The sequence below is a fragment of the Centroberyx affinis genome, unplaced genomic scaffold, assembly GCF_046629955.1.
Source record: "Centroberyx affinis isolate AG114_WGS23_722 - 3 ecotype Tasmania unplaced genomic scaffold, CSIRO-AGI_Caff_v1 ptg000264l_1, whole genome shotgun sequence".
Classification (NCBI taxonomy): Eukaryota; Metazoa; Chordata; class Actinopteri; order Beryciformes; family Berycidae; genus Centroberyx; species Centroberyx affinis.
In genome coordinates, this window is record NW_027278945.1 from 122,320 (window position 1) to 150,194 (window position 27,875).

General features: G+C 45.3%; 1 protein-coding gene across 2 annotated transcripts in view; it reads right to left on the reverse strand.

The window, feature by feature from the left end:
- Positions 1-4,550: 4,550 nt before the first annotated feature.
- The window catches only part of kif26ab (kinesin family member 26Ab), a 71,325-nt gene continuing 48,000 nt past the window's right edge, over positions 4,551-27,875 (reverse strand). Inside the window, exons 1-13 of one of the 2 annotated variants that reach the window (XM_071546519.1) lie at positions 25,995-26,304; positions 22,953-23,136; positions 18,717-18,929; positions 17,448-17,541; positions 16,271-16,533; positions 15,208-15,391; positions 13,926-14,085; positions 13,360-13,522; positions 9,030-12,327; positions 8,138-8,331; positions 7,131-7,154; positions 6,767-6,917; positions 4,551-6,643 (exon numbers count right to left, since the gene is read on the reverse strand). In XM_071546519.1, coding sequence (XP_071402620.1) covers positions 6,462-6,643; positions 6,767-6,917; positions 7,131-7,154; positions 8,138-8,331; positions 9,030-12,327; positions 13,360-13,522; positions 13,926-14,085; positions 15,208-15,391; positions 16,271-16,533; positions 17,448-17,541; positions 18,717-18,929; positions 22,953-23,136; positions 25,995-26,014 — 5,130 coding nt within the window. In that variant the 5' untranslated portion in view covers positions 26,015-26,304 and the 3' untranslated portion in view covers positions 4,551-6,461. Of the gene's footprint in view, positions 6,644-6,766; positions 6,918-7,130; positions 7,155-8,137; positions 8,332-9,029; positions 12,328-13,359; positions 13,523-13,925; positions 14,086-15,207; positions 15,392-16,270; positions 16,534-17,447; positions 17,542-18,716; positions 18,930-22,952; positions 23,137-25,994; positions 26,305-27,875 lie in introns of those variants that run through there. The other variant, XM_071546513.1, reaches the window with a different exon arrangement.

A 27,875-nucleotide genomic window follows, 5' to 3' on the forward strand; every position in this document is an offset into this window, starting at 1 on the left:
GCATTAACTCACCGCATCAGTATTCTAAAAGCATTTTAAAACGCTGCCTCTAAACAAAGCCTTTATGTAAATCAGTGGTTATCTACAAGCAATCTGGACCGAGGGACAACAAGACCACAGATAAAACAAGGTCAATGCGTGAGGAAGAGACAATGCTTCTCCTCATCATCATTTGACAAGGTCAGTGCATCATGTGGTGGCCAAACGTGATAAACTCGTGACTGTAACATGGACTATTAGCATTTCATGAGTCAGCATAGTCAATTCCTGTACAATGACAGAAAAATGTCATATTAAGAGTAAAAAACATAGAATAGATGCTATAATGTCTTGATCTTTATAGAGAATTGACAACTCTCTATACCACCATCGGTTTCAGACTGCATATTAAATAGGATGACAGTGCCCTTGCCTCTTGCCAGCTCACTGTCAGATAGCATCAGAGACGGACTGTGTGTGTGTCTCCATCACCTACACACACACTAGCTTGCCAGCTAGCAGGTCAACACACAGCGGGCCATTTGAACTCATGATCCATATCCTGCTCCTCATTACCGCGCAAACCAGATAGGTTGGATGAGGACTAAGGGAGTTCAGTGATGGTAATAGAGAGAGGGGGAGTTTCATGATGCTACAAGATGATTCACGTTATAATTTGGACCAATATGGCGATTCATTAGCCCTATCATCTATATCATTACAACTTGTAATGGCAATGCTCGCGCGTTCCCTTGCCTCACTTGGCCCTGCTGCTTGCTAAATTACATACAGTAAACAAGGTTAAATCCTTAGTGATAGATCATTTCAGTTGTCTCTAAAAGGGCAATTAATTCACTTTCACATAATGGATTGGTCTGGTTTGATTTAGTGCCTGTAGAGTTATCTCAGCTCAGTGGCAGGGTGTTAGACTTGTATGGCCACCCATCCAGAATTTAGAGTACTTTTAGGGGATATCCTTTGGGACCATACCTCTTAAAGCTTTCTCTCTTGGTGCAAACTCCTCACTAATGCAATCTGTTTTGGGGGAGGATATGTCAATAGTTACGACCCCCCTGAAGCCAGGCCAAGCAGACAGAGAGACAGAGTGTGAGCCTTACATCTCGCCTAGCCCCTGATAATTTAAGGACTTTTTCTCTGCACCAGCTTGTTTTAATTACTGAGAATAAGTGGCAGCATTTGGTCAGGTTTATGGCTCTTCTTGAAAGAGCAAGCTTGGTTTAGACAGACCAATCTGTGGGACTGCAGAGCTGTAAATCCAGACGTGAGCAACTACTACCACTAACAATGTCCAGGGCAGATCCAGGTAGAGGATTCATAAATCCTATTTACCAATTTTTTTTTACATTTAATCAACATCCAGTATGACTGGAATACGTGAGGACATCGAAAATGACAAATGACAAAATAACAAAAAAACTGCAGCTCCTCAACCATTTGGAGGATTTGCCGCAGAATACAATAGGGTGTAAATTGCGTGTCTATAAAAAACAAAATTTCCTAAAGCAATAATGGAGGTGCAAACAGGAACTCAAAATCACAAAATGTTTCACCTACTTTGTAGAATTGTGACAGGAAAGAAAGGGTTGGAGAGTTCGATTCAAATACTGAGATCTAATGAAACAATAATGGAGAGAAAAGAGTACGACATTAAGAAAGGGAAAGATATCAAATGGATTGGGAATTAGAGTGGATTGGGATTTTTTTAGAAGAAAACTTTGGACGACATGGGGGGATAAATTTGAGTAGCATGACAAGAGAATGAACTTTGGAACTGACAGCGCCTGCTAATCGAGCAAAGGAACCATCATAACACTGAGGAGAGCTCCAGACAGGGTCAGTGGTGGGTTGGGGTGAAGAGAGGAACTCCTGACTTTTCACTGAACTCATTTCTATTCTCATCCAACACCCAACTCCCTGCTAATATGACGAGAGCCCAGAGGCAAAGAGAGCTGGAGAAAACTGGGCTGACTGGACAACAGCAGCCGTCAGAAGTCAGCAGCAGTCCTGGCCAACTGTCTCCATTCAGACCCCCAGCGCCAAAGAGCGACGAGGTACGGTCAGAGCTGCCAGGGCTCTTGAGTGACTTGTCACGACTCACAAGGCTTTTACTGTCTGCCAAACCACCGCAGGCTGAAGATTTACAGAATACTAACTCCTGCTGTGTAAATGCCCAACATTTTACTGGTCAGAAACACATGAAGTGGCACATTTGAGTCAGGTTATGCACAAACGCTAGGTGGAGATGTGCTAGAGAAATCTCTTCTGCACAGTGAGCTTTGAGACGGTCTAGGTGTCAAAGAGCGTCCAAATCCACTGCAGCCAAAAGCAAAGTCTGGCCATGGATTTGATTAGAAACGCAGTGACCAGCTGCTCTTGCCAGCCAGCCAAATCAACCTCCTATGCTTTTGATCAAATTAGAATTAACAGGGAGGAGACAAGATGTTATTGCACAGCATGGTTCAATTTCTAGCTGTACATCTCTGCTCATCTACAGTATATTACTCAACAGGAGCTCCTGTATCACACTGAGAAGAAAACCCTCCTGATACAGGGTGTAATTAATCATGCTGGATTTGTACCTTCTCTCATGATTCCATTTCCTATACATCAAATTCAAGATTTTTATGATGGCAATATGCCAATGTTGTTTCAGATTAGAGACAACTGTTCATTCTCTAGATAGGAGCACGCCCCGTCTTTGCCCCTGTGATGTTTTCATGTGCCCACGCTGTTGAAACAGGCAAAACAGCAGGTTGATATTACATCTGGTGCATTTTTTGTCTGTTAATGCATGTACATCTTATATGATTAGCAGATGTTTGGTCAAGACTATTTTTTTCCAATCCAGTTAGATTTTTAAATGTATCCTGCAACAAGATTCAAATGATTAATGAGATACTATATGCCTATTCAGCATAACATGTAGACCTATTCTATTCTATTCTATTCTATATCTAACAGGCTGCTCCCTGCTCTGCCTATTGAAAGTGCATGAAAAAATGAATTATGAAATTGTAAAAGTAAAAATTGAGAAGGACATCCTTATAATTGTAATAAATGCCATGACCCTAAACCAGCTAATTGTATGAAGCCTAACTGTAGTTAGCTAAATAGAAAGCAGAATATTAGGCTCTTTCCTTTAGCCATCCAGAAAGTTACTCCTCACCTGAGCAGAATGGCCTGCTGCTCCCTGCTCCCAGCTCTTTCTATTGACGATACAGAAAATAAGTGAACAGCAATTGTGAAATTCAAAAACAAACAAAAAGAATTGAGAAGAGCATCCCTACAAAGGTAATAAATATGATGATTGTCAACTAGCTAACTGTATAAAGCATATAACAAGCTAAATATCAAGCAGAATATAAAATCATTTTATACTATTTTTGGCAGCTCACCTGTGCAGAAGCAGCAGCTGCGCTCTGCTCCTCCTAACATTGCAGGGGGGGAAATACAAAGCAATGGTAAAATTAAGTGCAAGTAGAAATTGATAAAAGTGTCCCTAAATTGGAATAAATATCATGATTGTCAACCAGCTAAGTGAGCTAACTGTATGAAGCCACGCTAACCGTAGCTAGCTACATTAGCTTATATAAGGGACGTTTTAGACGTTTTAGGCCTATTTCCTTTAGCCATCCCATTCCTCACCTGTGCAGGACCATCATGGTCATGGACCGGCCTGCTGCCCCCTGCTCTTTCTGTTGGCAGAACAGACAAACGGCCAAAACATGTTGGATTTGTTTGTTGGAATAACGTTACATACATACCGCGACTGTTAGCTAGAGAGCTGGTAAGTTAAACCAGGTATGTAGCTAGCTAGGTTACTTTAGGCTACTCGATTTTAAAACATGACTTAGCTATCAAGCAAAATAATCAATTGTCCGCTGCTTTTTGCTTGCTTGCTCAACATTTTAACTACTGTACCTCTACATTAAGATGAGTATCTGGCGTGACCGCGCAGCCAGGACGTGCGTTGGAAAAATGCGGGGGAGAGATCCCATCTATGTTCTGACAGATTTGGATTTTGCCTAAAATGGGTATGATATATTCCCTGTGCCACATCCCCATTGCAGTCTCTCTTGCAAAGTCCAGCATTGTTGCTCCTCAATAGGCCTAATAATCAAATTTGTTCGCAATGTATTAGTGTTAATGGGCAACTTGGGTTTTGCAGATTTTGCATTTACCGTTACTATTGGCATCCAGATGCATGACCAGACACACCAAAATCAAATGGAAAATAATTAAAACCCGTTTTGCCTGATGTGCACACATATTCTCACGTACATTGAGAAGATTGCAGATTTACAGTAATAGAAACAGCCATATCCACACAGTGCTGATAATATGATAATTTAATCTTGATGCAGTTGATCTACATTCATGCTCTCCCTTGGTTGGTTGGGCTACTGTTATACACTGAGCCTTCTCTTCTCTGAAACGATGTGGAAACCAACAATGAACATGTGGTGTAGGAAAAAAATATTCAACTCTGAATCATCAATAAGAAGAAACATTTTATTCACAGGTACTGTAAAAGTAAAACACAAGCTGCCATATCATACATTTATACACAGGGTTTGAAAATCCTATACAAAACCAAGGATATTCGAAAATATGGGTTTTGATATGAAATATGACCTTACATATAATAATTTCTTGGAAAAAAGGTCTTGGTTTGGTAATAGTTATTTAATTTATGAGCCTAACCCCACATTAGTGAAAACTGAGGTTATTATAAAAAATTAGAATGGTAAAAATGGAGTAGAAATCATTCTTAAAAATGATTAAAAAATCTCATGCAGCATCTTCAGAGAGGGCCTGAGAGAGTATATCTTTGTAAAAGAAAGAAAACAAATTCATATTTGTCATAGTTATAGAAATCAAACACACCAAAATACAACAATGCCAGTTTGTTATTCTTAATAACCATTTTCACTGATCGGCTTTATTCTCACTGTTTCAGTCATTTGATTCACATCAAACACATTCTGGCAGCTTCAAAGAGCTGATACCATGATTGATTTTGCTAAACAATGTCACAATCATTTGCTCTTATTCACTGCATCATTTCACAGGAAACGCTTCTCTAGTCTTTGATTGAGACACTGAATCAAATTTGTTAATCTGCCTTTCCATGTGAAGAACGGGTTGGGGAAAAAAGAGGCAAGTGTACTTAGACCAGAGTGGGGCGGTGGGCCACGGCTGCCCTTAGTTCTTACTGAGGTTCTTACAGAAGTTGCAGTGAATTTACTGGAATGCATAGAACCGAGGCTTGGCAGCACTTGAAAGAGCAAACTATAAGAGGCCAGCAGACTTGTGCCATCTCATCTGTGCCTCTTTGTTGTTTACAGTGTATATGTAGCACCCAGTCCAAGCCCATTTGGAGAGAAAATGGGCTCACTGATGAGCACCGCTGTGAATGTAACCACTCATCATGCTATCCTCATAGGCTAGTAGTGGAGGGAAGGTTAGCTCTCTCAAAGTAGGGTTACTCTAGCTTCCCCGACCACATAGTGAGGCACCGGAGAGAGCGGCTAAATCATGAATAATCACTAACTAGCTTTCACAGTGGCCCTCTGATTGATATGTTTTGGCTTATTCCCTCTTTTCAGTTAGATAAACATGGCCGACCACAGCTTGAATAAGCTCTTCCTCCTCCTCCCCAACATAACTGCTGCTCTATCTTAGTGCATCCACTGAGACCCATTTTGATCAAGGCAACTGGAGGGAGAAAACATTCACTCAACCCTGCTAGCTTTCACAGGCCAGCTGGCAGTGGATGAGTGATAACAGCAAATGCAGTCCTTGATGAGATAACATAGACCAGTTTGAAAAGCTAGAAAACTACAGAACCAGAGAGATAAAATAAGGCGCAAGAGGCTGGATGAACATGGATAAAACGTTGAATGAGGTTTTAAAGATGAGAAAAGGCAAAGTCTGGGAGCGCAATAACATTAGCTTATTGCTTTTTCTTTTTTTCCTCTTTATTTTTTACCTACAAAGGATATTTGTACACACCACATAATCATATAAATACACTATACAATGCAATATAAAATATTTTTTCTTAAAAGGAATATGTTCAGGGTTTGCTTAGGTATGCTTGTTAAGATACCTGCACCATACGAAAAATAATGACTCAAAACAAGACAAGTAAAAAAGGCACTTCCGTGTGTTGTTCAATGACTCTTGAGTAAGTGATGGCCACTGTCTTGCCATGCAGGCAACAGCATTTGTGCACACGTTTCGTTTCTCCCCCATTACAACATGTCCTGGACAACGAGGCACTGCAGCTAAGTGGTAAAGATCTCCTCTGTTTTCATGCAAGGACCCACTCTCATCTCATCTCTTGTCTCTTGTTTCTTGTCCCTTCATTCCAGTAATATCTATGGACTGGCTGCTACATTTCACCATCCTTCGTCTTTCTCACTTCCTCAATTCGCCATCTCTACTTTCTTTTGTCTTCAGACTTCGACTTCCCGCAGTCCCTCCTGAGTGCCAGACGCCGGCATGCTGATGTCGAAGCAGGTCACCATCATGACACGGGACTTGCATAGGTTGACACAGAACTCCAGCTCCTCTGTGGCCTGTCCCAAGGCCTCCAGGTACTCTGGGGACTCTTTATCCAAATCCTGGTCCACCTCAACTGTTGAAAAGGGGACATGAAGGTTGAGTTAGGTGGTTTGTCTTTTAAAATTTGGACCAAAACAAAAACTATGTTCTCCACATGCTGCCCTTGTGTTAAGAGAAGCATTAAGCAGCTACTTACACTCTCCTATCCACTTGCTGGGATCCATCATCAGCCGGGCCTTGGTCTCCTCCAGCTCCTCACACAACGCCTCATGCTTCGCTCTCAGCTCTCTCACTTGCTGTTGCCTTCTCTCCAGTATCTTCAGCTTACTGTTGAAGTACAGCAGGCCCTGACAGAAAAAGAGATATTATTGAATACCATGAATGGTTTAGAAAAAAATGGAAAGTCCCATCGTGGTGCATATTAATAATTGTGGCAATTTTCTTAGTATTGTGATGTAAATATTCCTGTTTCATCTCATAGTGGGCTGAATCTAACCACAGATTATGGTTATGCAACTACTGTACCAAGATATACCAATCACAATGCAAGATTAGCTCACCTTTTCAACATCATGGAATGGTTGCTGAAGACGGGATTGGGAGAAAAAGATAATACAAGTTAACATGTTGTACAGCTGCTGTGTCATTAACATGGAACCAGACAGAAAATTACATGAATGCCTAACATAGTTGCATATAATCTCAAATTAATAGATATGAACACAGAAGTATGTGAATATACACACATGGAAACAAGCTATGATGCATGTGCACAAGATTCCTGTACTAGTTGTGAAATAGTGGGGGAGGTGCAAGGAAAAGCTCTTCTTTTCTTGTCATTGAGCCAGTGATGGCCAGCAAAGACAAATTGAAGATCATCTTTTCCTAATTGAAAGTAAATCAAACTACCATCCAGCTGATTTAATATCTTCTCTTAACAAATCCCTGTCTGGCTGCATCTAACTGGTGGGAGCAGTTAATGACCCACAGAAGAGGAGTCAGCCATAAAGAGCGATCAGGCAGCCAGTGATGAGCGCTGCTGATGGGCTGAGGGGGGCTGGTTTTGGGCGTGCTTGCATTCATTACACATTCCTTGACCAATCTCCCCCAACCCTCTCTCTCTCCCCCTCACCACCACCACCAGTAAGCCCCAGTCATCAGTCATATCTAAACCAATTAACCCCAGACAGTAATTGCCTCCTGATCTCTCCACATTCCTGAGGAGCCCTGGCATAATACCAAGCTCTGGGAATCTGGTCACAGGCACTTTAACTCCAGGATTTGCCACTGGGCAGACTGAAGGTCAGACGTCTGAGACACATTATTCCCGTCTTGTTCTTTAAAAAGAAACTGGGAAGGAGTGAGCTAAGACCTTCCCACAATGCAAGTCAGTGTGGCACATTTCGAGGAATGTACGGGATCAATGTCGCACATGCAAAATATTGCTGAGGCTCGGCAATCCTAAGGGAGATGCAGAAAACCTTGACCCAGCCTTTTACAGGATCTAAAATAAGTTCAGCCAGATGAGCCGTCATGTAGAACAAGTCGAGAGTGACCCTCTGCTCACCTCTGTGGTTTCCTCCTGTCGGCGCCTCTGGAGCCGTTCCACATCATCGATCTCATACACCTTAATCTCAAAGGGCTCCTTCAGCGGTCCAGACATAGGGGGCAAGTCCACCCACTGGCCTGCTGTGCTCGCCTTCTTCCCCAGGGAAGAGGTGTCTGGCATAGGTGCCGGGATAAGCCGTCTTCTCTGGAAGCCTACACAGCCATACAGACAGACAGGCAGGCACCATTACATAGGGAGACATACAATGGTAATATTTGCTAGGCTCTATGAGTAAATATGTATGAGTCTCACTCTGAGATGTAAAGTGATGCTAGGCTTTACGCAGGCTTCCCGTGTTGTGTTGATTGCATATTTATAAGGATTTCACGACTTTCTATTCCATATATCCACAGTGCGAATGAATCAAAAGGTTGGTTTAACACGCATGAATTCAAAAGGTTATATGGCTACAGAAACCTGAAACAGGTCAGTGCTGGTCATGTTCAATTCATCGTATTTGATCATCATACAGTTCGAAGTCCTCTTGTTTGAAACAGTCATTATCATTTTCCCATATATGTATGAATAATGTATCCTGCTGATACAGTAGGAGAGGAAAATCCAGTGGAATACAAATACATGATCGTAATAAGAATGGACTCATAGAGTTAGCACCTCTATGTGGTTAATTTCGTGGGAGAGAACTGTAAAGCAGTTATTTTTATATGTTGTTTGAATCATGTGTGCAGTTTCACTGGCAAGTGCTATTTGATTTGTAGATCTGCAAATCTCATTTCACATACAAAACCCACATACAACGCTCATTTTCCAGCATGCCAAACATTTCCCTAATATTTATGCATATAATCTATACATGCATTACTCATGCATTACCAGATTTGTCTCTCACCATTTGATCTCTTCTTGGGAGACTTGGAGCTCCTCGTTCTGCCTGAAGATGACATGCCACTCTCGCTCATGGAGTCGTGGGCAGAGGAAGCGCTGCCTGTGGCTTCACTGTCACGGATCATGCTTTCATATCCGCTGCTGCCACCGCTGTGGTAGAAAAGAGCTGTGCGGCCCATGGCTGGAGGCAGCTCCCCACTCAGCACACTGCTGTTGTCACTGCCATGGCCACTGCTGTAGCGCTGCGGTCGCCTGGGTGCTGTAATCTTGCTGTACGGGGAGGGCAGCATGGCTATGGGGGATTTGTCATCACTCACATTCGCCCCACTGTCATTACCACTGTCTGAATCTCCTGAACCTCTCATGTGTTTGCCTGATGTGTTGCCCGATGCCAGCTCACTCACCCGGCTGTTGGCAGCCCTCATGGCCTGCTTTGTGCCCATGATAGTTCCTCTCCCAGGCTTGCTGCTGACAGCAGTAGTGGTCCGAGGGGCTGATGTCCTTCCTGATGGAGGGAGGTTGGCATTGGTGTTTCTGGTTGGTGGAGCTGCTAAAGACTTCGTGGAGGAGCTTAGGCCCTTAGAGTGGTTGGCTGACAGTGTGCGAGCCTTATTTCCATTAACTGCTCCAAATGCCTTGGTGTTTACACAAGCTTTTGCCTGACCAGCTTTGCCAATGCCTCCTGGGCCTCCACATGGAGATGGTGGGGAGGTAGCAATAGGAGAGCTGGATGAGTTAGGAATACCAAACCTGGGAATGGACCTGCTGGACTTGCTACTGCTGCTCCCCAGACTGGCCCCGCTGTTCTCCCTACTAAGAGCAGGTCTGGAACCTGATAAGGACAGGCTGTCACACCTCTCCAGGGACATCTGGCTGCCATAATGCTGCCCAGCCTCACCTCTGGCCCCTCTGGCCTTCAGGCTGGAGGTAACTTTGGCTGTGGTGAGGTCAGACTTGAGGCTGGCGGTTTTGAAACTGTTGGAGTCTATTCTGTGACGTACCTCTAGCTCATCCTCTGATACAACTGCCCTCGCTCCAGAGGCCCTCCCTGCCTCCCCATATGCTGACTTTAAGGCACTTTGGGGCAGCAGGGTCCTGTTCTTATGGTCAAGACTTGACTTTCGCACTGGCGGGGGAGGGGGTGAGGTGGCACCAGATTTAGGGAGATTGCTCGCTTTCTGTGAGTTAGTCTTGCTGTTTTTCCCCAGAGAGGAGAATTTAAGACTAGTGGTGGATGCAGTAATGTCCTGGGTTCCCTTGGACTCTGTGGAGGCATGGATGACGGGCACTGTTCCCAGGGTGGTGGCACCGCGTCTCAGCTGAGGCATTTTGCTGGGGGGATCAGCTTTCTTACTGGCTGACTTCTCACAGCCATCAACCACCCTTTGGGATGAGGTAGACCCCTGCACCTTGGGTGGGCGAGGTACGCTGTTGCTGTTAATGGACGTTTTGCGGGATGGGATGCCACTTGGGATGTTTTTGAGGAGCTTGCTGGTGCTGTTAGGGTCAGAGAACTGAGGTTCTGAGCGGTTGTCCACACGCTGCCAAGGATCCTCCTGTTTTGTGTCCTGCCTTGGTGGCTCTTTACTACTGCTGCTGCTGCTACTATGGGAGATGGATGAGGTAGGTTTAATTTTCCTGGGAAGACTGGAGTGGACTATGGAGGGGCCCTGTGGAGGTTGGGAGGAGCTGAGAGAGTGAGCTTTAGTTATTTTAGATGTGAATCTGAAGGACCCTTTGGCTGATTCTGGAGATGGGGGGCACTTTGTCAAGGATAGTTTGCTTGAAGTGGCACTGTCACTGTCTAGTTCAGAAAAGCTAAAGCCACTGTCATTTAAGGAGTTCTTGGCATCTCTAGGGGAGGGTTCACAATGGAACATGCCCAGGGAATCTAAGTAAAAGGTGCCCTCTGCGCCCATGTGTTTGGCCTGTGGGAAGAAAACATCTGCAGAATGAGCCCCTTCACTCTCCAAGGTGCAGACGCTCACCTCACTAAGCCAAGAGCTGATAGATGAACCCCTGCTACCCATACACACCATAGCTTCCTCCTGGAGGGGTGTAACCACCTCAATGTTCACCTCTGATCCTCCCACAGCCGACGTGTAGGCATCAAACTCATCATTGATGCTGCTGATGATGCTGACAGGCCGGGAGCCGGAGGCCAGGGCCTGAAGGGAGCAGTCACTGTTAAAGCTGATAATGCTGGATGGCCGACCCTTATCTACAATACTGCCTATAGACAGCTCCTCCACCACAGTGAACACCAGCTCATCCTCTCCATTGAGCTCCACAGGTTGCTGCAAGGTGACCGTGGCTCTCAGGATGTCCCGGTCCATACACCTCTCCCTCAAGGTGGAGCGCACCTGGCACACCTCCACCGGAGCCCTAAACATAGGGGAAGTGAGAGGATCCCCCCTTTTCACAGCTTGATGACTCATTCCAACAGGGGGCATTCTGGTACTAGACCTTTCCTCATTGTCTCCATTTCCCTTGCGAGAGTCTCTCTGCTGTGGAGGAGGTGGGGCTGGCTTAGGCAGGAGCTTCTTGTTGAAGTAGACCTTCTCCCTCACCACAGGCTCAGAGTTTGGTGCTGCAGTGGTTGCCTGTTTGTTTGCAGGGGCCCGGCTCTCTGACGCCAAAACTTTCTCACCATCAGCACTGGTTCTGCATACACTTTGAACACTGTCTGATGGTGCCCTTTCTGCAGGTATGCATTGCCTCTTGGCATTGTCCAGTTTAGATTTAGTGTGGGGGCTGCACGGTGGCTGAGTGGCAGTAGATTTAGGAGATGGTTTGGGTGAGATGCTCTCTTGGGAGGAGGAAACATTTGCTACAGTCTTTGGCGAAGCAGAGCCTTGGCCCTCCTTAGATTTGTCCATCTTGGGGCTAGCCTGGCTTCCCTTTCCCTCTCCAACAAAAGCAGTGGGTTCTTCACTGCCATCTATACACTCCAGTCTCTCCTGCAGCTCAGCAAATGTGTTGCATTTGAAGAACTGGTCTCTGTCCAGAGGGCCCTCTTTTGCAGACTTCTTCTTGTTCAGAGAAGGGATGATTGGAACAAAGGCAGGGGGGCCTTCATTGTCACTAAGCTCCCTGTCTGAGATTGCAGCTCCACCAGGGCCCACGTAAATGACAGTGTCACAAGATTGCTCACTACTGGAGGAGTAATCCGGGTCACTGAGCAGGGAGGGCAGGTCTGGGTCCAGGGCTACCGTCCGAGGGTGGAAGGGTCTGAGGTGGGGCGGCCGGCGGATCCTCCCTTCCTCACAGGAACTCTCCCCTCCAGATGAACTGGATGCATACTGCAAAGCAGAGAGTGGAAAGAGGGGAGAAATTAGTCTTTGGGGATTTAAAAAGTATCCCATTAAGTGATGATGGTAATATGATTCAATCTGAAATAGAATATTCATGAAACCATTTTGTCTATCATTTTCCAAAACCTTTTGAACTCAATACATTTATAGTTGACTTCATTTCTTAATGAATTCATGGTGCAATCGTAAGGCAAATATTAATTCCTATGAAATTACCAGTCGATATATATCTAAAGGTTAAAAGTGCACATCAATAGCCACACAGAAATTAATGTCAATAATATGAATTGCTGTATGTGGACTGCATTATAATCGTGCCTGGGACCAATACTAAATAAATACATGCTGTCATTCCACCTAATTATCTGGAGCATATATTTCCCTAATCCGAGGGAATGCATTACACACATCCTTAGGCAGCGGTATTGATTACATGATTATGTGTTGAGGAGCTGAGAAAAACTAGCTATGAATTATTGCACTAATAACCTTTCATTTGCAGAAGCATTCATGCATAAATTTTTTTAATGGCTCCAAAATTACAGGAGGAAAAGAATTTTCAAGACTTCAGTCATGCCAAGTAATATGATGAATAGAATGAAAGTTGCACATGCACATTAACAATGTAATTGCTATAATAGCAACACTTAAATATAACATTAAATGCCAATTACTCTGCATTCAGCATTTACATACAATTGAGAACAGAGTTATTACAGTTATTACAGGGGGGACCACATAGAACTATTATAATGTAGGTCGCTAAGTGCCGATGTTGCTATGGTGAAAAGCTTTATCATTATGACTGTCACTGCATTGCAATATGTCACTGGTAAAAGTGTATCAGTTTATCAGTGTATTATTTTACCCACATTTGTTAGACTATTTGCATTTAACAATTTATCAGTGTACCTTAGTACACTGATGTGCGTTACATTATCAGTGTTTATCAGTTTATCAGTGTACCTTAGTACACTAATGTGTGTTACATTATCAGTGTTTATCAGTTTGTCAGTGTACCTTAGATTTCTTCTTCCTCATGCGGTGGATGCGGGAGGCCAGCTGGATAGTGGTGAGTGAGTCAGCGTAGTTAGCAGGAGAATCAGAGATGTGGGCGATCATGGTGGTTCTGCAGTTGATGTTCCCAAGGGACTCCCTCAACAACATCGTCAGTTTGCTGTCCCTACATGGTGTATTTACATAATTATCAGCAAATGGCACAATGTTTAATGTTGTATTTCAGACTGCAAATGATAAAAAATATGATTTGAATCCAAAAAGTCCCTGATGTGTTTTCTCTGAGCTTTTTTCTCTGAGCTAGATTACACCTGAAGAATTCCCCCAAATAAGAAGTCATTCATCTTTTCAAACTTGAATAACTATATCACAATCTTATGCAATACAAGTGAAAGCTTATGTTATATAAGGCTAACTATACAAAGTAAATAGGCAGTCATACAGCAAACCTGCAAGAGAAAAGCCACATGCAGCGACTTGTCTGAAACAATTTGATTGCATATGGATGCAACTTCACAGAAGCTGAAACAAAGTGAAAGACACCATAGAACGAATGCTGGTTTTCTTACCTGTAAGGTACGTGTTTGGCGCCGTTTGCTAAAGCCATGATGACATTTCCCAGTGCGTTTAGAGACAGACACAAGCCGCCCCCTCCGTCTCTGCTTTTACTCAGGACCTTCTCACAGCTCCCCAGGTCGATGAGGTGCAGCCTGCTCCGTCCGCCTGACACTGTGCCAATGACAGAGGAAGAAGCAGGTGAGGTTATACCTCAGCACAGACACTCCCTCTCTGAAGTCAGCGCCTCGTGCGCAGCGCCATGATGACAGGAGCGGCACAGCCCAGCCCAGACCAGACTGGTGACTGTCAGAGCTGTCTGATTTATTCATGAGTAAGACTCCCAGTCTGAAGTGATTCAAATTGTAACCAGACTGGTAAACTCCCACCAGATGTGTAACTCAAGGTAGCATGAAGGATCCGTTTGTCAGATAAAAACAAAATTAAAAAAAACAGGGACAGTCACAGATACCTATACGATCTGCATTCTAATGACTTAAAGTACAGTTAGAGGGAATGGGCTGTCAGGAAAAAAATCACAGTGATTTATTCTGGGGAGAAGGCTAGGAAAATTCATCCACAACATAGCAGGGCTGCACATTGTTATGTGTGTGACTGATATGTTATTTCTCATGATTGTAGGAGAAAAATAGAGTTCCAGGCTAGGCAGCAGCACCAAACCATTAAACCCTTGTCAGTAAGACTTAGAAATTGAGTGCTTCAAATCCTTATTCGCTCTTGGCCAAAGCACAACACATGAATACAAACAAGTTTCTGTCTTACAGAGGCCAGAACCCATTCATCCATAAACATTACAAATAAGAGAGTTGTCTGATTTTCCATTCACGTTTATGCTGCAATTTTCCACCATCCAGCCCACAGCATAATCACTTTAGGATTGCTCTCACTCTGACAGGTAGGTCACCTGTGCATAGCTATAATTAGAAGAAGAACTGATTGAAGAAACTGCACCATCAATAATGCCTAATAAAGTGGCAATTGTTAAACTACTGAAAGTAACTGTGATTATCCACTTGATTATATCTATGATTAGCTGATTATGGAGTGCTTCTCTGTACTGAATCTGTAGAGTTGAAGCACTGATCTGTGAACATTGGTGGCAGACAGATCCTACAATGTACAGCATATGTGTAACAGTGTTGTTGAGCGATAGTGAAATTGTAACAAAGTGATGATATGAAAGTAATGATAATTTTGTGCATAAATGTACAGTGGGCAGCATGTAGGAACACTGCTACAGAGTTGTAGAGGTAGTAATATAATAACAGTACTAACTTCCGCCCTTGCCGCTCTTTTCCATGCGGTACTGGTATATGTGCAGTGTGAACAGCATGTGCGAGTTGCGTCGCTCTTCCTCATCTGCATCGGGCCTGCTAGTGCTGCGTGCGGCGATGGCAGCATCCAGGAACAAGGCTGCTTTCTCTGCCGTCGGGGCGCGTAGCTCGCTCTGATTCTGGAGCTGTGGGGGGAGGAAGAGAAAGAGAAAAGGGTTAGGGTGAGCAAAAGAGGCCACATAGGGCTTGAGAAGGAGAATGGATGTGAGAGGGATACAGAGCAAGAGAGGAAAGGGAAAGAGAGGGGAGCCAGTTAATTGGACCCCGGCACACATTTCTTGCCCATTAGATTGGGTCTCGGGGGCAATTAAAGCAGCAGATATGCACACAGAGGGAGGAGGATTAGGAGAGGTAATGGAGGAGCAGCAGGCAGGGGCACTTCCCTCACCATGGATGTGATGATGGTGGTGGGATACAGAAAGAGAAGAGGGGGAGAAGCAAGGGAGAGGAGGCGGTAGAAAAGAGGGGAAGGAGGGGGGCATCGTGAAGAGGGCCCACGCGTGGTTGCTGAGAGGAAGAGCAGCAAGGAGCTTCACAGGACTGTGCAGCCTTTGAAGTCCTAGTCCACACAGATCCCCAAAAAACAACATCTGACAGCAACACCTGTCAGCGCCTTCAAACCCACAGTCCTCCACCATCCCCCCAATAATACTTCCATTGTGCTGCAGAGGGCCAGCGCTAACATAGGGGTAATAGATGCTGATGGATGCTGACAGAAGAGTCAATACAAAGGTAAGGAGAAAGCCATCAATACCGTGGATGAGTTTGGTGGAAATATAAAGAAAGGATTTCAGAGGCAGGTAGGAGAGAGCAAGACAGACTAGGAGGTGCACGAGGAAGACCTGGAAGATGAAAGAAAACACACGAGACAAAGGCAAACATCTTCCAGATAGAAAGAGGTGGATCATAGAGAGAATGAGATCAATACTCACACTAATATATACCACAGAGAGAATGAGAGGATCAGCGAACAAAGAAAGAAAGGACCTCCTGTGTTTCCTCACCTGAGTGCCACAGATCGGATCCTCTCTCAGATAGATGCCCGGGGACTGGCCGTCCTGCAGGCTGCCTGTGGACACCTCCGACAGCAGGTCCTTCAGCTCCTCATCCTTCCCGAAGATTTCCACCGCGGACACACGGACAGAGAAGCGCGTGCCTGTCTTCTCCTTGCGCTCATTGATGAGCTTGAAGAGCCAGGAAATGGCACAGGGCACAATACCGAGGCTCTGAGTGGAGCTGTCTTTGCCAATCATGGTGTACGTCTTGCCTGGGGATGTGTGAGAGGGAGAGGGGGGGATGATGGAAATGGAAATACTGGCTTGTGTCTGAAAGCTAGCTCCACAGCCCAGTGTTCAAACTAAAATACGCAGCAGGTTGCACAGGAATGAACACAGACAGGATGTTTTCTGTGGGTTTTAGTGCAGTGATTCTTAACCTTTTTCATATCAAGGACCCCTAATTTAGTACACACTACAGCCACGGATTCCCATTTGATGAGATTTTATGAGATTTCTCTGACCCAAATCTGAGAATATTTTTATTGTTAGATATGATTTTGTCCAGAATTCCATCACTATCTAGATAACAGTGAAAACTATGATCAAAATAGTCATTCTTCTACATCCTCTAATTGCGTTAACCTATTGTAAATGAAATAATGGTGATGTTTCATCAATTTGCATCAGTTTGCTAGGGACCCCCTGTAACCCCCTCAAGGACCCCTGGTGGTCCCTGGACCCCATGTTGAGAACCACTGTTTCAGTGTAAAACAACTGCTGATCCAAAAAAGAAAAAAAATGGCTGATGTGGGGGTTCGGAGGTGATGTCCAGTAAATGCCAAATAAAAATCAAAAGGACCCCATTCCACAGAGTCATTCTCTGGAGAATTATAGCTAGTGGAAAGAGCCGCGTGAGGAGAGCCAGCCCTTCAGACTGAGAGCAGTGGCCAGGTCAATTACGAAGATTTTAATTACAGTCTCAGCCCGGAAGCCTTGATGCAGCACTCCCCCCCCCCCTCACCCCAGACTCTCTACCCTTTCCTCCAATCTCTCTCTCCTCGGCTCACCCCAATGCACCGCTAAGCCAATTGTGGACATCAAGTGCAGCTAACAAAGGGCAGTGAGAGTTTTCTTTTGGCTAACAAAGGCTCTTGTCTAATCTCTCGTCAGTGGAGGAGCTTACCGAGCTTGACGTGGCCGAAGCAGAAGATGCAGCCGTCCGCACCGTTCACCACAGACTGGATGACCTCAGCCACTGTCCCTGAGCACACCTCAGCCTGCGCAAACACAGAGAGACAGCCGCTTCACAGTCAATTTACAATTCAGCCATTTCTGTTTGGATTTATTGTGCTTGTCTTGTATTGGAAAATACTGTCAACAGGCATACATGGAACATTAAATCCAAGCAATATCCTATAAACAAATTACTTATTTGGTATTGGTCACACTATATCTTATTACATGTTTCAGGATTTTTCATCATTTGTTTGTGTGTGTGTGTGTGTGTGTGTGTGCGTGCGTTCATGTGTGTGTGTGTTGCAACGTGTGGCTCATTTTGCAATCTGTTTCAGCATGGGTCCTCTGGGGCAAGGCTTCTACAGCAGAGGCCCCTTCCCATACATCACACAGCAAACAAGGCCTCTTGCAGCAGAACAGCTTGCTGTTACTGTTAGCCACCAGCAGTGACGTCCCAGCGGCACAATCTAGCAGCCTGGCCTCAGCTCTTCTGGAGCAACATTTAGACTTTAGCTATCAGCAGCTTACTTGGGAGAAGGACTTGCACTAAGTAGGAGATCTGAGCAGGAGATAGGAGTTCTAAGGCTCTCTCCACTGCAGAGATGCTGTGGACCAGCAATAACAAAAGCTGAAATTCCTCTCTGCTCTCAGCTTTTTAGGCCCTACAGTTGTACTGTACCATGGGGAAATGCATGATATACTTGGCTTTGAGTTTTCAAGACATTTTGCAACGATTGACAGAATTTGTATCACATGAATCAGATCGTTACATTGAAAGAATGTAGTGTATGTTTTTAGCAGAGGAGCTGTGCTTCTTTTAAACCACCATACAGTAAACATGTTGTCAGTATCTGACCCTTGTCTTTGATCTTAGTGGACATGCCTCTTCTGGGCTATGGAGGGTTGAGGTTAGATATAGCTGTTCTATGAAAGGAGAGGTTAGATATAACTGGACTGAATTCAAATCATTCCCCAGGGGGCTTAAAAGGCCCAGCTGTTGGCCCACGCTGGTAAGAATGCCCCCCGAGCCAAGACAGGCATTTTTTCTCTAAGCCCCTGGCCACACCCTGCCAGCATAAAGACGTCCCTTTGCCCTTGAAAGGCTAACACCTCCACCACCACCCCCTCAAAAAAACCCACACACATGCACACCCACCACACATGCAGACACACACATACAAATATACATATATATACATCCCCCGTTGGCCCTTACTTGTGAGGCATCCTGGGTAAACACAGCGTCAAAGGCAAATATCTTTGGGACGGCCACAGTGGCTGCTCTCCTGTGTCCTGAGTTGGAGTGCGGGCTGGACGCTGGGTCGTAGAGGGTCAGCTGCTTCTTCCTGCTGTCCACTTTCAAGAAGGACTGAGACTCTGAAGAGTCTGCGGCCTCCAGGGACGGGCAGATACGCATCATCACTTTCACCTGGAACACAGAGCGAGGCAGATAGGCAGACAGGGAAGAAGAGAGGGTGGGTGAGAGAGAAAGCACAGAACATTAATATGAGCAGACACAGGCCACACAGCGTACAGAGATGTAAGAATGTATCTCTTGGGTTCAGCACATAAGAAGCAAAAAAAAATAGACGAGCTAAGCTTACAGAGACTTAAAATCTTTTCCTTACTGTGCACCAAGCAACACAAAGGAGAAATGCATGGCAGGCATTCTGAATATAAGTTATGCTCCAAACAGGGAGCAATGGCTCAGCATCGTGCATTAACATCACGTCCACTGTGTCAGAGTTGATGGACAACGAGCGTTGCCATGGAAACACTCAGTCCCACATTGACTGGTGAACCTGGTGGGTCAACACAACGCCTAATGGTGTCAGTGGAAAGCGGCTAGGCAGGTATTGAAACTCATAGCAGAAAATGCGGGAAATGAATGTGTGCGCACCGCCATGCTGGGAGATTATCCGTCCAGCGGGTTGTTTTCTGGACCAGGAGCAGCTCACCAGCATGGGAGTGCAGGAGCATATGGCCCCCCTCTTATCCCACCTACTCACTCTTCCTCCTTCTCTCTTCCCTCCCTCCCCCTCTCTCTCTCTCTGTGTGTGCGTGGAAAATGGGAGCTCGACAGTATGAGGGTCCACACCCACCCAGTTGCATTCTGGGGCTTGACATTCAGAAGTGAGCCTACAGTCTTAACACATTCCACAGGTCATGGTGCATCGTGCCTGCATGGTACGCTAAATAGGATGATGGCGTATATCTAAAAGGTGTGGATGCGGCACTGCTCTGACATGCCTGTTCAAGTCTAACGTTATCGCCATGGTTATGAGAAGTGAAGTCATGCTGCCAGTTGTGTATGCTGGCACCGCAGACAAACAATAGCAAGGACATTTCCCCATTACCTGCATCTACCATGCTACACAGAAATACTGCATATGGTTTGTGTGGTTGTGCTCGTGCATGTCCGTCCATATGACACTCCTACAATCACCTTTACAAATTCTGACAGCTCTACGTTGCTTTACAATCTGATGATAAAAAATGCAGCTGTAGAAGTTCTCTAAAGGATTGTGGAAACCTATCAGTGACTGACAGGAGACATAAACGGCTCTTGAGATATATATATCAGTCCTAGGGTTGCAAAGGGGTGGAAAATTTCCGGTAAATTTCCGGAAAGTTTCCAGTTAATTTCCATGGGAAGTTAAGCTGGGGAATTTTGGAAATATTCCAAATTGGAAACTTTCCATGGGAATTATGGGAATTTATGGAAATTTATGGGAATTCATGGGAATTCATGGGAATTTATGGGAATTAACTGGGAATTGAGGGTAATTTAATGGAAAGGTATCATATCCAAGCATAAATATTTGTTTTGTTATAAGCAGACATCCATCCAAAATAATACAATTAAAACAGATTTATTTGTAAGTAGAACTTTATCAAGTGTTAAATATTTTATTGAACAATCAATTCTTTCATTGAAGAACAAAAACATGAATGTTGAGTTAAATATTACTCATCCCCCCGACCCAAACCATTCAAAAATTAATAAAAATGCACAGGAATGCACAGTGCATGTAGGGGGCGTGGTCTCAACAGCCCTGCAGTAAGCAGTGTGCTATGTGTGCATGTGAGAGGAATAGCATAGATATTCAACTGTACTTGCATGATATCTGGTTGTTTTAGTCAGGATTATGCTAAAATATATTTTCCCCAACTATATTTAAGTTCCCTATTAAGAGCATACCTTCAATTTTGTAAATTCCTGGTTTATTCCCGTTTATTCCCATAAATTCCCGTTAATTCCCATAAATTCCTGTTAATTCCCATGGAAAGTTTCCAACTTTGAAAATTCCCGGAATTTTGCAACCCTAATCAGTCCTGAAGTGTTTAGCATTACATCCACTGAACGACTACGTGCGAACAGCTTCTACATCCTTCATTTGATAGAGGAACCCAATGCTAAACCGTTTCAAAGCCTCCATTCTTGAAAAAAACAGTGACTATGACGCCTCCCAGGCATTGAAATAAAAAACTTCAAATGTAACAAAACTCCCTCCCCTTTCTGACAGAGGACTGGCTCTTTCAGCCCGGGTCTCTCCGCTGTCTTTCATGCCCACACAAAAGGCCCATTCTTCCCCTGACTGGTATATAAATATTGCTACAGATCCCGGCTCCAGCGCTCAGAAACAATGTCCACTGGCAATCCCGTTCTTTCAGTGAGCGAATTCTTCCTGGATTCCACAGGCCAAGTGCAAACTCTCTTTATGCTCCGCGGGGGGCTGTTATCGTGACTGACGTGTGCATATGTTGAGTAAATTACATTTGCTAGGACATTTAAACTGGGCTTCCACATATGACTGCTGAGACTCTGTCTACTAGACAGAGGCTACCAGGCTGGCTAACGTCTCGGCTATATTTATGTTGGCAAAGATTTGATCCCAGAGGCCACAGAGGACTGGGTAGAGCATTTTCACACCTCTGACCCCTGTGCTAATGGCCCCTGTTTCCCAGTCTCTTGATCCCCCACAAAATCCATTAGTGGGGCTGGGCTTTCCCCCACCGCTTCACATGTCTATACCTTAAAGAACCTTGTCTGGGTCAAAAGTGGCCCAGACAGATGGAAAGAAATCATTAGGGCTGGGCAATATTAACAAAATCAAATATCACAATATTTTAGACCGAATACCTCAAAATCGATAATGTGACGATATTTTGGGGATGAGTATTTGTGCTTTCATAAGATATTTAGAGAAGAAAATTTTGAAAAATGCTCATGAGTAATCAGTAATATGTAATCAGTCATAAGTAATATGGATATGATGAGCAAGTAAAGCCAATCATTGTTCATTTTACTCAGCCAGAACAGGCTATTAAGTTCATAAAATTGTGTCACTTTACTGAAACGCAGTCTTTAAGACCGGGAAGTTATTTCACAATATTACGATAACCAAAATCCCAGAAGATATCTAGTCTCATATCACAATATTGATATTATACAATATATCACCCAGCGCTAGAAGACATCCACCAAAATGTATAGAATAATATGGTTCAGACAGTCAGGCACAGACATGAGGATGTTGGCTGCTGAAAATGTGTGGCTGTGATTCTGGAAACATAAGAGAGAGCGAGAGGGGAAGAGAAAATGAGGCATTAGCTTTACAATAATGCTCGCCTTGATGGGGAGGAAACCTGGCCTGATAGACTTGGAACACTATCATAAATCCTGATTTCCCTTTTAAAAGCAGCTCCTGTACCTGTTACAGACGCACAGGTGTACAGTATACCTCAGGTGTGGGCTTGAGGAAGCTTGTTAATAACACAGGTTTTTATGAAGTCCGTCTGTCACTGAGAGATTTACAATATGTGGCAAAATCTCAACCGTCTGGATATCTGGCAACAGAAGCGAGGACTTCCTATCCAGGTGGGATCTAATCTTGTTAGGGGACTTCTTCTGCTCTATAAATACAGGACGTCAGCCCAGACAAACAATACCCAATAAACCACAAAGGAAAAGCTGTGTGTTTATACAGCACTTTGTTTAATGACTGCCCAATCACTGCCAACCCGACTCTCGTCACATACTGTATCTGAAACAAAATTACAAATCCTGTTGTAAACGTGGCCACACACTTATGAATTATAGCTATTTTATTGTCTTTCTGTCTTAAACTGATGCGTATTCAGCAGGAGGAATGCTGGTCTAACAAACTGAGTGAATTCATGACATTCCAGCAGGCTTATCTGGCTGCATCTGCATGGACTGGACCAGACGGCACGCTGGCTGTGGACTAGTGTGTCGCCACTCTGCATTCTCTCCTTCAAATAGGGGTCTGTGTGTGTGTGTGTGTGTGTGTGTGTGTGTGTGTGGGTGGGGGGGTATTGTGCAGAACTGTGCAGAATAAATACATCTGTACTGTATAAGCGCTGGTGTACACAAACATGAGTGCGTCCTTGACTCTTTGTGTGTGTGTTTACATGCGTCAGTTCTCACCTTTCCCATCCCAGGGTTCTCTTTGACCTTGGACACGGCCCGGAGCAGGCATGGCGGGGCGGGGGGCGGCGAGAGCTGCAGGATGCCGCTGAAGTTGGTGGGGTAGATGGAGGGCTCCTGGGGGTGGAGCAGTGAAGGCTGGTGCTTCTTCCGCTTGGAGGACAGGTTCAGCTTCTGAGCTGCCCTGGAAAGGTGACAAACAACAAGAAATGGGGGTTGAAGCTAAAAAAATACCTTGGCAAACAAATACCTTGGTAAAAAAGTCAGAAAGCTCACACACACAGTAAGCCTGAGTCCTTTTTTGCTCAAGTGACTTTTTCTCCCAGTGAGGTACCCATCAAGAACTTATTGATTTTAAATGTCTAGTTTGACATTTTAGTGGGTGTGCTGCAAAGCCTTTAGAAATCACGCAGTGAAACTATAACATAAAGGTCAACAAGCTCCTTTTACTTTGCCAAAGTAAACAAAGTCAGCAGGAGAGCAGCACCATGCCACCACTACCGACCATTCCCCACTCTGAACCTGCTTTTATTTCAACTCCCGACTCATACTCCCCTACCAAGAACAATAATGCTTCAGCCCTCCACTTCAACGAGTGCCAGCAGAGTTCTCATATGCTTTGGTTCTTGCCACAGAAATCGCCCATCCATATGAAACAAAAGACATGATGAAAAATAACCTTACAGGAGTCTAAGATATACGACTACCAGCCAAGACTCGTCTCTTGTCAGGGCGGCAGATAGAGGTTGTCATGGCAGGAAGGCACGATAAAAGAATGCATTCATCTTGATCAAACACAAAACAACTGTCAGGGATGTGAGGACTGCTAAAAAAATGCCTTCCAGGCGATAGTCATGTCCAGCTCCATTACTGAAGCTAAGAGCAATTATGAGAGAATATGTTCACCCACGATTTAAGTCAAAGTGGCTCAAGTACATATGCTGTTAGAGTTTTGATCATTTACAGTGGGCAAGGAGATACAAGGTGGGCCCAGCACCCAATGCTACCCAACCATCTCTGTCACAGACACATACACACACACACACACACACACACACACACGCAATAGGTGAGAGACAGGTAGGTAAACCTTGTCTCTATCCTCTACTTTAATGGTATCTAGATAGACAAATGGCTGTCTGAGCAGTTCCGCTGTGCTGGCACCTAACAGCACTCTCTGCGGTAGCTGAATCCGGCTTTTTGATGCTCGTCTAATTAAAATCCACTGTCATCCTGTTCTCTTGTCTCCCACAGTCAACGCTGGGGAGACACAGATTGGTCACAGGGCCAACTGAGCGAGGCACGTACATTCCTTTCTGTCTAAACTCCTGCTGCTCAGCGGACAGCACCGATATCTCTGCCCAGCCCGCGACTCTCAGTCTGAGCCCGCAGGGAATCTGGCCACACTTTGAGCGGTTCCAGGTATGGCAGCACACTGGATCAGCTAACACCGCACCTCATCTGGAAAGTCAAGGTCAGGGAGGAAAAGTAATACCGCCAGGAAATTCAAATGCACTCAAATGGTTTTCACTCAAGCAGTCAGAACCCAGAGAAACGCAGGGGAGAGAGAGACAAAGAGGCAGTTGTCAACAAGAGGGGAAGAGTGGCAGAGGGAATGAAAGAAAAATGGAGTGAGAGATTAAAAGATGAGAAATCTGCAGAGCAAGGGATTTGAGGAGAGGGAAAAAAAGACGGGGGAGTGAAAAGGAGTAAGAGAGAGAGAGAGCAAGAGCAAAAGAGAGCAGATCCATGTGTGTCTTGGTGAGCGGCAGTTTCCTGCAAGGCCAGCCTGAGCTCATTAGTCCTGCTCTGGGCTCCTCCGGACAGGACCGGGTGGGCTGCTGCCAAAACACAACCCCCCTTCCCACCTTCCCCTCTCCCTGCCTCCTGGAGTGACAGCTGCCCCCCCCCCCCCCCACCCCCCCGTCCACAACACTCCCCTCTCCACTGTACGCCCCCTGCAGCGACAGCCCAAGAGCACAATCAGGGAACACACTGCCGGCTGATGGAATAATTATTGCATCCAAGGGGGCTACAGGAGAAGGCTCTCCCCTGGGAGCTGCCTATGTGTGATAGCATGCGAGACAGATCGTGTGAGCGAGAAAAAAAAAATGAGATGGAATAGATGAATGTTAGATGGAGAGAAAGAAAGAAAAAGTGTAGCAGGAGAGTACACGTGGCTGTGTGAGAGTGTGTGGTGTGTGTGTGTGTGTGTGTGTAGGCTTGTGAGTGTGTATGCGCATTTATGAGAGGTATCCGCAGCACATTCATTCAAGATAAATGTACCCCCGTCTCTCTCTCTATCTCTCACTTTCTCTCTTTCTCGCACCTTATTTTCGCTCTTTCCTTATTCAGAAGAGAGATATCTGTTAAATCAGGAAAGCACCACAGAAAAAAAACACTACAGTGAAAATGTAACGCTAGCAAGGGCACTGTACCGATTTTTAATTGCCTTGTCCAGTGAGGACTGCACACAACCCAAAGGTGAGCTTGTAACCTTGAGGTTTAATGCATGTCGCACAATGAGGAAAGGGGCACATGTGTTCTTGAATGGAAGGTGAGAAAGGAGAGCAAAGAGAAGGGGATGATGATGCTGTTTTTCTACCACAACCACACTAATGGGGAAATTAATTGCCTGTCACTCTCTCTCTCTCCCTCTCTCTCTCTCTCTCTCTCCCTCTCTATCTCCCTCTCTCTCTCTCTCTCTCACCCAACTATCTGATCACTCAATGGAAAATCTGAGGAGACGCTCAGATTCCCTCGCCCACAACAGCTTGTCCACCTGTTCAGTCCCAATCTCCATGCTAATGAAGCTGTTTCACTAAATAAACTTGGTCTAAATGCTCAAAAGAGAAACCGTGCGAAGCAAAAGTATTCAGTGGGCGTGATATCAGTCAGTACCAGTCTCCACAAAATATTCACACTGAGAGTCACACTGTACATGTATGTGCTGTGCTGACAAAACTGAACCAAAGCTCTGTTACAACATGCACCAGAAAGAAAATGCTGCAGCAGTGTCAGAGTGAGGGAGAGAGTACTTACAGCTCTTTCCAATCCATCATCTAGTTTACGGTCATAGTCAAAAAACACACAACAGATTGAGTTCAACTTTAGGGTCCATGTCTGTGTTGCCGGTGTTCTCCATTACTTGCACATTCGATACGCCGGCAGAGTCGCCGAGAACAGAGCGAGGCGGGGCTGCTCACTAGTGGGGGGCGCGGGGGTCCTCTTTACTCCGATCGCAATCATCGAGGTTCCACTTGATTTCACAGTGGTTTGTAAGAAGCCAGGGGGGCGGGGGGAGGAGGAGGAGGAGGAGGCGCCATAGTAACCAATTGGAACAAGCACCAGGTGGGATGGGGTGGGGTGGAGTGGAGGGAGGCGGAGAGGACAACTACCCCGCAGGAGCAGCAGTAGGAGTCTCAGTGAGGGGGTCCAGACAAGCTTCTCAGTATAGATGGAAGAGGTCAGGATGAGAAGGAGTGCCTCCTCTGCTCATATTCCACTGTAGCACCTCTAACTCGTTCCATGCCTCAAAAGTTCAGCCTCAGTTCAGGGATGCAAAAAAAAACCAAAAGCAGCATGCTCTTCAGTGCTGTAGAACAAAACTCTCATTTTTTTTCTCTCCTCTCAATCTCATCCAATTCTGCATTCATCCCAAAGGCTGCGTGGCTTTTCTCTTGCTCTCATCCAGTTAATCCATTGTGGTGTATCAGTTGTGTGTGTGGCTGCAGGTCCTGATGCCCAGCTCCTTCCCAGCTTCTCTGCCGGCTACAGGCAGGAGGAGGGGGACAGAAGCTGCACGCCTGGCTGGGCTGGAAGCTCTCTGAGGTGGCTGAGAATGGGGAGAATTCCTACTCCTGTTCCGCCTCTCGGTCCTTCTCCTGCTATCGGAGAAATGCTGGCAGCTGTCCTGCCGTGCCTCTCTCTCTCCCTGCCTCTCTCTCTCTCTCTCTCACACACACACACTCCCTCCCGCCCTCCCTCTCTCTCTTTCCTCAGCCCAGCCCCTTTTCCCTCCGACAGCCAGACGAGGTGTCAGCGTTCGATTGCTGGCTGCTCGCGGCGCAATTTGCAAGTGCTCTCTTTCTCTTTCTACACACACATGCATGCTCTGTCTGATACACACACACACACACACACACACGTATGCACCCCACCACACGTCACATGAATACTTAATGCATACAGGAGCCCTCTCTTCTTTTAGGGTCCCACACTTCAAACAGATTTGGTTAGTATGCCTACAGTACATGCATGCATGAGTGTGTTTGTGTCTGCGTGTGCATGTGTGTCTGTGTTTGTGGTATCCATGTGTGTGTGTGTGTTCGTGTGTGTGTACAGTAGTGTATGTACACACGTGCGCATGTGTATTTCTTTTGCCTTTGTTGAAGGATGTAATTAGCTAGATGAATGAGAGTGTTATTAATCATAAGGAGTGACACGCAGATAAGGAAGGATATACTTAAGTGCACAAAGATGGACTGCCTCAATGAGCGATGTTCTGACTCAATAGGAAAGCTGAGAGTGAGAGAGTGAGAGAGAGAGAGGGAGAGAAAGAGAGAGAGAAAGAGAACGAGAGGGCAGACAATGAACAGATGACATCTGAGAGAGGCAGATTTATGCTGGCCAGAGAGAAAGAGTGCAGTCAGTCAGTCAATGGTCAAGGGTAAAAAGGGGAATGAAAGCATGTGAGTGGGCGAGCGGTGGGGTGAGAGTAGCCTGTATTCCCTGGACTGCCAATTTACCAGTAAGCCCTCTCAGCCCCCAACCAAACAGCCTTGTTTGAAAGGCAGCCACCTTGGCTGCAGAGAGCCTACTACAACATAAAGGCAGACAGAGTGGGTGTGAGACTTGCCAGATGAAAGTACATTCAGCACAAACACACACCGAGCTCTCTCTCCCTCTCTCTCGTTCTGACAC